The sequence below is a fragment of the Ranitomeya variabilis genome, chromosome 7 (genome assembly GCF_051348905.1).
Source record: "Ranitomeya variabilis isolate aRanVar5 chromosome 7, aRanVar5.hap1, whole genome shotgun sequence".
NCBI lineage: Eukaryota > Metazoa > Chordata > Amphibia > Anura > Dendrobatidae > Ranitomeya > Ranitomeya variabilis.
In genome coordinates, this window is record NC_135238.1 from 230,367,329 (window position 1) to 230,375,585 (window position 8,257).

At 48.9% G+C, this 8,257-nt stretch overlaps 1 protein-coding gene across 4 annotated transcripts in view; it reads left to right on the plus strand.

Annotated features, from left to right (window-relative positions):
* Window positions 1-4,949, plus strand: part of STK11IP (serine/threonine kinase 11 interacting protein) — a 39,012-nt gene extending 34,063 nt beyond the window's left edge. For all 4 annotated transcript variants that reach the window (XM_077273082.1, XM_077273083.1, XM_077273081.1 and 1 more), the window contains exons 22-25: window positions 735-819; window positions 1,368-1,441; window positions 2,882-3,198; window positions 4,584-4,949. In XM_077273082.1, the coding sequence (XP_077129197.1) occupies window positions 735-819; window positions 1,368-1,441; window positions 2,882-3,198; window positions 4,584-4,745 (638 nt within the window). In that variant the 3' untranslated portion in view covers window positions 4,746-4,949. The remainder of the gene's footprint in view (window positions 1-734; window positions 820-1,367; window positions 1,442-2,881; window positions 3,199-4,583) is intronic.
* The last annotated feature ends 3,308 nt before the right edge of the window (window positions 4,950-8,257 follow it).

The window sequence follows — 8,257 nt, forward strand, 5'->3', positions numbered from 1 at the left end:
ACTAGAGGGAGATCACTACATACAGATTTATACAGTCACCACTAGGAGGAGATCACTACATACAGATTTATACAGCCACCACTAGAAGGTGCTCACTGCATACAGATTTATACAGCCACCACTAGAAGGTGCTCGCTACATACAGCTTTATATAGTCACCACTAGGAGGAGCTCACTACATACAGATTTATACAGTCACCACTAGGAGGAGCTCACTACATACAGCTTTATATAGTCACCACTAGGAGGAGCTCACTACATACAGATTTATACAGCCACCACTAGGAGGAGCTCGCTAGATACAGCTTTACAGTCACCACTAGGAGATCACTACATACAGATTTATACAGCCACCACTAGGGGGAGCTCACTACATACAGATTTATACAGCCACCACTATGGGGAGCTCACTACATACAGATTTATTCAGCCACCAGTAGGAGGAGCTGACTGCATACAGATTTATACAGTCACCACTAGAGGGAGCTCACTACATACAGATTTATACAGCCACCAGTAGGAGGAGCTCACCATATACAGATTTATAATTGAGTTGCTTAGTTGTTGTATAGATCCATATGTAGTGAGCTCCCCATAGTGTTGTCTGCAGGACCTCACTGGATTAATAAAGTGAAGAAATTAAACTTTTAGTGGTCTGTCATGTGGTGATATATAAGGTGCTTGCTGTGATGTATCTGGCTATTTCTGAAGTATAAATTGTGTTTGATCCTCAGACACTTTGTCACATCTGCCGCCACGATATCGGAACGCTCTGCAGTACAGTCCTAAGGAGGAGGTGACTGAGGAGCATCGTCTCTGGTAACTGGTTTTGGCGATTTATTATTAACAATTTATAATCTCACAAGATCCATTATTATTAATAGCAAAGTATAATCAAACTAAAATCGTGCATAAAATAAATTGAGGTTTCTCAGATACTGCTGGTTCACTGCACATATTGTGTGCCTCATCCCTGCGCTGTGACGTCGCCGTGTGCCTCATCCCTGCGCTGTGACGTCGCCGTGTGCCTCATCCCTGCGCTGTGACGTCGCCGTGTGCCTCATCCCTGCGCTGTGACGTCGCCGTGTGCCTTATCCCTGCGCTGTGACGTCTCCGTGTGCCTCATCCCACTATTTTGGGCTCATGTTACCTTTGAGTGTGATATTAATGCATTTATCACTATTAGATCCGGGCGTTTCTTCTAATGCCCACAGTGAATGCTCCCATTATGTCGTCTTTCATTAGGTCATGTTCCCTGTATGAGAGCAGCGCGGGCCGTTTGCCGTTCACCTGCTGTGGGTTTATGCTCTGACGTCTTATTTCGCACCTGTTCTCCGCATTACTTATCTCTCTCCTTTGCTGTGCAGGCATCTCCTACATGGCAGCCTTGGCGTGGGCAGCGGCCTGGGTTATTGCTACGCTCTGGCGTACTTCTTGCAAGGTAGGACACTTCTAGTCAAGGTCTGCAGGTGTTGTGTGTGATTGTGTCGGTGGATCCTCGCTGTTATCTGCTCCTCCGTCCTCCGTGGCCCCCGAGCCGTGCTGCCCCTCAATGTCCTCGTGTTGGATCTGGTCCAGACATGTGGCCCTTATTAGAGAAGGATCCGGAGATACATTGTAACACTATCGTCCTTGGCACGGCGGCTCTGTACAGGAGGTGCGATGAGATTACGCGCTCTCGCACGCACGTGTCGCATCTTCTGCCGCCTTCTTCAGGTCTCGCACTCCAAGGTTATACGTTCTGTTACCTGTGAACTTATTAAGGACTATCCAAACTTTTAGGGGAAAAAAATGCAAAACTAAAATGTCCTTATTGTCTCTCCTGTACTCGGTCGCCCCCGCAATAGAGCAGCTCAGTGCTGGAGAGCATCAGGTCTATTACCCCCGATTACAGGAATGTCGCTGCATAGGACGTGTGTGTGTACTGTATGTATGATATATAAATGTTATATTTTTCCACAATTTATTTTATACTTATATTTTAGTTAAGCCTACGATTAACTCTCATATTATAATATCACAGGCCAAGGCTGTGCTTCACAGGAGGACTAAAATGTCAGGCATTGGGTCTATCCGAAGGCCCCCAGCTCCCAATGTTGCCCACCATTTCCCCACAATCACATTGTGGAAGCCTTTGGAAATGCTGCAGTCAGTGATTGCAGCATATACATGGTTAAACTGCTGCAGACGGAGTGAGCTGCAGTCGATGCTGTTGGACACATATGCCGGCTGTGTAATACAGCCAGCGTCTGAGCGGTATGGAGCGGCCTCCGCTCCCTGTATGTGAGCCGCTGAGCTCCTTGCTCTACATGTACACTTTCCATGAACTCTTGCCCTCACTCCAGGACCAGGGGGAGAGTAACATGGGTAACAAAAAAAAGTTTCTTTTAATCAGAAACATCTGGTTCTCTATCCACTTATGAGCCCCTTCTCCCTCCTGAGCTCATCATTCACTCAGAACAACTTCTAATCAGTCTTATTCACGACAAGATGAACTGCCAGCTCACTGAGAGATCAGGTTACAGATTCCTATTTGTCTGTGGAAAAGGGAGAAGGATGCAAGAATGAGAGAGACACACAGACTCAGGCTGTGCTGCTTTCTAGTAAGTGTTTCTCACCCTAGAGCTGGATTCGCAGCTACCCTGCTCAGCACTGCTGTACAAGATCCTCCATGCTGCTGCTTCTGAACACAAGCTGTACAGAGACAGGAGAGCAGGAATCCCTCATGTCTGTGCGTCCTGTGTCTCATGTGTAGATTGTGAGGTGCTGCAGCAGCTTATCTGCAGACGTTTTGTTAGTATATTAGCGCGGAGCCGCACCGTCATACTGATATTACACACGCAGACGTCATTAATGTATTTTGTTTCGCTCCCTTTTTCAGAGGACATGGACTCCGGTGCGGCCGCTGAACCCTGCGCCAATGCCGATCACCCGCCACATAACTATGCGTCTCCAGCAGCGCTGGCTCAGGGTGCCGGGGAGGCGGCTCCCATGTCCCTGCTCGTCACACAGACCCACCTATATCTACTAGAGGAAACCCACCAGTGGCGGCACGTGGCATCACCTGCAGGAGAGGACGACAGCCAGGAGCCCCCCAGTAAAGTGGCCGTCAGAGAGAAGCAGGCGATCAGCAACATCAGCTCCGTGCACTTATTCCGCTCTGCGCCCCTCCATGTGCGCATCCGCTTTTATAATGAGGTACGAGGCACCCAACCCCGGCCCCCCTCCAAAAACTATACAACCGCGTCTGTGTTCTGCCCCCGATACTGGCGGATGTTTCCCTCGATAAGTGGCACCTCCCCGATCCCTGAACTCGCTGATTACTCAGTTATATTCGTTATCTTGCTAGCTGGACGCACGTCTACAGATTAGTGGTGCTGTGCACCTCCTGCCTGGCACCAGGGGCACCGGCTCATTAGGGAGGGAGCAGCAGATGACGCTACAGGGGCTCCGGCTTCTTATTAATGACTGAAGTCTGTTCTCATCCTATTCCTATAAACTCTTCCTGGGTGACGGCTGATACTGCAGTAAAGTGATTTTCCTCAAGTCTCCTGAATGGCAGCTAAAACTATAAAGTGCTGTAATAAGTCCCAAATAACACAACAGATGGTGGCTGCGTATTGTAATGGTGCCATACGGTCTGCCTCATTAGTGCAGCCATACAGCGCCTGGGTATTGGAGTGCAGCCATACGACGCCTGCATATGGTGGTGGGGGCCATACGGTGTCTGCATACGGTGGTGGGGGCCATACGGTGTCTGCATATGGTGGTGGGGCCATGCGGCGCCTGCATATGGTGGTGGGGTCATGCGGTACCTGCATATGGTGGTGGGGCCATGCGGTGTCTGCATATGGTGGTGGGGCCATGCGGTGTCTGCATATGGTGGTGGGGGCCATGCGGTGTCTGCATATGGTGGTGGGGGCCATGCGGTGTCTGCATATGGTGGTGGGGGCCATGCGGCGCCTGCATACGGTGTTGGGGCCATGCGGTACCTGCATATGGTGGTGGGGCCATGCGGTGTCTGCATATGGTGGTGGGGCCATGCGGTGTCTGCATATGGTGGTGGGGGCCATGCGGTGTCTGCATATGGTGGTGGGGGCCATGCGGCGCCTGCATACGGTGTTGGGGCCATGCGGTACCTGCATATGGTGGTGGGGCCATGCGGTGACCGGTGAGCAGTAATTCAGAGATAAAGGATAAGATGAGGAAGGGGGATGCTGCTGCAGAGAGAGATCTAATGCTTCAGTGTTTTGTTTTTGGCATTTGCTCCCGGTGTCAGTGGGTAGAGCGCCTGCTGCAGACAGTAACCTACAGCCAGACACGGGGTTGAGACGGCTCCCATTATTTCCAGAGGATCAGTCAGAAAATGTGGCGCTGTTGCTTTAGCATCAATGGGAAAGTATGCCGCTGGTGGAAAGTGGTACTGCAAGTTGGAAATTGCATGAAGTTTTTAAAATCAGGAAAAAGAGCACATTTTTCTGCCCCTTGGTGCGTCTCTGGCTCCCTACAGCGACCTCTCCTCCTCCTCCTCTTTGTCTGTTGTTGATGCCTAGCTTTTCTGACATTATTTGTTCGCTTTACAGACCCAGCAGAAGGAGACCGCCTGGCTTCTGTGGACCGAGGACCCGGCTTTGCCGCAGGAGATAATCGAGTGTCTCCGGGGCCCGTGGGAAGCAGAGTATTATATACAGTTCAACCAGATCAATCATGAATCGCTGCAGTCGTATCTGACGTCCACCAGATAGTGAGAATTACTGCGGCACAGCGGGATTGTGTTTAGTGGACGAAGCGCACGGCGACAGGCTGGTAATCCTGGAGCCCACCCAAGACGGCGGCGAGACGCAGAGGAGGAAGATTATTGCACTGATTATTTTGTTCGTTTTTTGATCACTTCTGACATTTTCTTGTTTTTAATTATTATTGTAATAAAGTTTCTACCCCATTTTAAAGTTTGTCTGCACGTATCTCTCTGTGCTCTGCGCTTCACACGACCATAGAGTCCTATTGTAGCTGCCTGCAGTCGCCACTAGGGGGAGGTGGATACCTAATAATGTATATAGATTCCATTAATAAATCTGTATAGAGAGCTCCCCCTAGTGGTGGCTGCAGACAGGATCTTATCATGTATCTCTGTATACAGGGAGCTCCCCCTAGTGGCGACTGCAGACAGGATCTTATCATGTATCTCTGTATACAGGGAGCTCCCCCTAGTGGTGGCTGCAGACAGGATCTTATCATGTATCTCTGTATACAGGGAGCTCCCCCTAGTGGTGGCTGCAGACAGGATCTTATCACGTATCTCTGTATACAGGGAGCTCCTGCTAGTGGTGGCTGCAGACAGGATCTTATCACGTATCTCTGTATACAGGGAGCTCCCCCTAGTGGTGGCTGCAGACAGGATCTTATCACGTATCTCTGTATACAGGGAGCTCCCCCTTGTGGTGGCTGCAGACAGGATCTTATCATGTATCTCTGTATACAGGGAGCTCCCCCAGTGGTGGCTGCAGACAGGATCTTATGTATCTCTGTATACAGGGAGCTCCCCCTAGTGGTGGCTGCAGACAGGATCTTATCATGTATCTCTGTATACAGGGAGCTCCCCCTAGTGGTGGCTGCAGACAGGATCTTATCATATATCTCTGTATACAGGGAGCTCCCCCAGTGGTGGCTGCAGACAGGATCTTATCATGTATCTCTGTATACAGGGAGCTCCCCCTAGTGGTGACTGCAGACAGAATCTTATCATGCATCTCTGTATACAGGGAGCTCCCCCTAGTGGTGGCTGCAGACAGGATCTTATCATGTATCTCAGTATACAGGGAGCTCCCCCTAGTGGTGGCTGCAGACAGGATCTTATCATATATCTCTGTATACAGGGAGCTCCCCCTAGTGGTGACTGCAGACAGGATCTTATCATGTATCTCTGTATACAGGGAGCTCCCCCTAGTGGTGGCTGCAGACAGAATGTTATCATGTATCTCTGTATACAGGGAGCTCCCCCTAGTGGTGGCTGCAGACAGGATCTTATCATGTATCTCTATATACAAGGAGCTCCCCCTAGTGGTGGCTGCAGACAGGATCTTATCATGTATCTCTGTATACAGGGAGCTCCCCCTAGTGGTGGCTGCAGACAGGATCTTATCATATATCTCTGTATACAGGGAGCTCCCCCTAGTGGTGGCTGCAGACAGGATCTTATCATGTATCTCTGTATACAGGGAGCTCCCCCTAGTGGTGGCTGCAGACAGGATCTTATCATGTATCTCTATATACAGGGAGCTCTCCCTAGTGGTGGCTGCAGACAGGATCTTATCATATATCTCTGTATACAGGGAGCTCCCCCTAGTGGTGGCTGCAGACAGGATCTTATCATATATCTCTGTATACAGGGAGCTCCCCCTAGTGGTGACTGCAGACAGGATCTTATCATGTATCTCTGTATACAGGGAGCTCCCCCTAGTGGTGGCTGCAGACAGAATGTTATCATGTATCTCTGTATACAGGGAGCTCCCCCTAGTGGTGGCTGCAGACAGGATCTTATCATGTATCTCTATATACAAGGAGCTCCCCCTAGTGGTGGCTGCAGACAGGATCTTATCATGTATCTCTATATACAGGGAGCTCCCCCTAGTGGTGGCTGCAGACAGGATCTTATCATGTATCTCTATGCATCTGACTAGGCTATGCCATCATATGATCAATAAGGCCATCACGTCAGAGAATGAATGAGATACAGCACTGAATTTATTCTGTCTTTTCGCGTTTTTTCCCTACACAGCGGTGTCCCAGGAAACTGCAGCATTCCCCTATTTACTGCACATTTGCACTGGCCAATTTTCCTTCCAGTTGTGGATCCTACTGCATTGTGATATAAGAAATTGATTTTCTACACCATTTGGGGGGAAAAAGATCAAGATTTCCCTAGAAAGGTTGCTATTCTCCATGTGACCACTTGGGGCACTGCGGCTTTGGCCTGTAGGGGAGAATATGCCCCATAGTTTGAGCTCCTTTATGACTGCGATGTTTCCCTTTAACTAGAGGATCCTCCGCTGCCTGAAACAACAAGTGACTAATAAAAGGCCGTGTGTTTCCCTGGCGTGTGCCTGATGAGGGATGTTGTCCTTTTCCGGAGCTTTGGCAGGACGCACTGTTCTAAAAGAGGCCGTTTCGGGGATATTTTTACCTATTCTTGGACTGTGCACTTGCCTGATATCCACGGTTACAGTCGCAATGGTGGGAGGACTAAAAATGTGGATTATTTTAGAAAAAAATGGCGGAGCTGCCTTATAACGGTCCCCCGCTAATGAAAGTGCTCATCTCTGTAACATTAGTTTTGTAATTCCCTGGCAACAAGCAAAGATCTTGATAACAGTGGGGGATCGAAGTTGTTAGAAAGTTGCAAAACGTTTTCCTTTTTTACAATTAAATTTTATTTTTTAAAGACAAGTTTGTTTGTTTTTTTTGTTTTTTTTTGGCCTTTTTTCTTAGCATTTTCTTGCGCTGGTCCTGCTGCATGTTCCTGAAGGCGGCCGGCGCGTGTTTTATTTCTCCCAGATATCCGCTGTCCATTACATGTCGTCTTGTTCGGTTTTTAATCAATGACTCAAAGTTGAAAAACAAAAAGCTCAAGTTACGTGAGAGAAAATAACAGGATCATTCCCAGAGCGGCAGCTGCTAACGATCCTCGTCAGGTCTGGGTCTGGGCGGCCATTACTATTAGGGAGGTCTCATCGTTGGCTCATTTTCTCCAAAAGTTAGACAAAGCAATCGTGTTTTAGGAGAGCCTCCGTCCTGACCTCTGCCCCCTTCTAGGTTGGGTTGATCTAATTTTAATTTTCTCCTTTTGCAACTTTTTAAAAACTAATGTTACAAGTTTTAGAGGTAGTTGTCGCTCCAATATCTCCCGTGCCATCAATCCCAGATGAGTTGTCACTCATCCCCAATTTTTCCACTTGCAGTGTACAGCCCCTGTCCTCAGTTTGGTCCCCAGTTGTCCTAGTTGTAGCCCCAGCCTCTTAGCCGCCCTGCAGGCCAAGTCCCAGGTATGGCCTTATGGCACGCTCACACCGTGTTTTTTTTTTTTTTTTCCTCCGTTCTTTGAGCAGGTCTGCCCTAGAGTGCCCGAAAAAGTGCCCAGAAACTGCTTTGAAAAACTTTTCCTATTCACTGTGATGAGCGAACCTGCTCTGATGATGTGTTATCTGAGCATGCTCTTGTGCTAGCAGAGTGTCTGCGGCGTACTCGAAAAATATGTTCG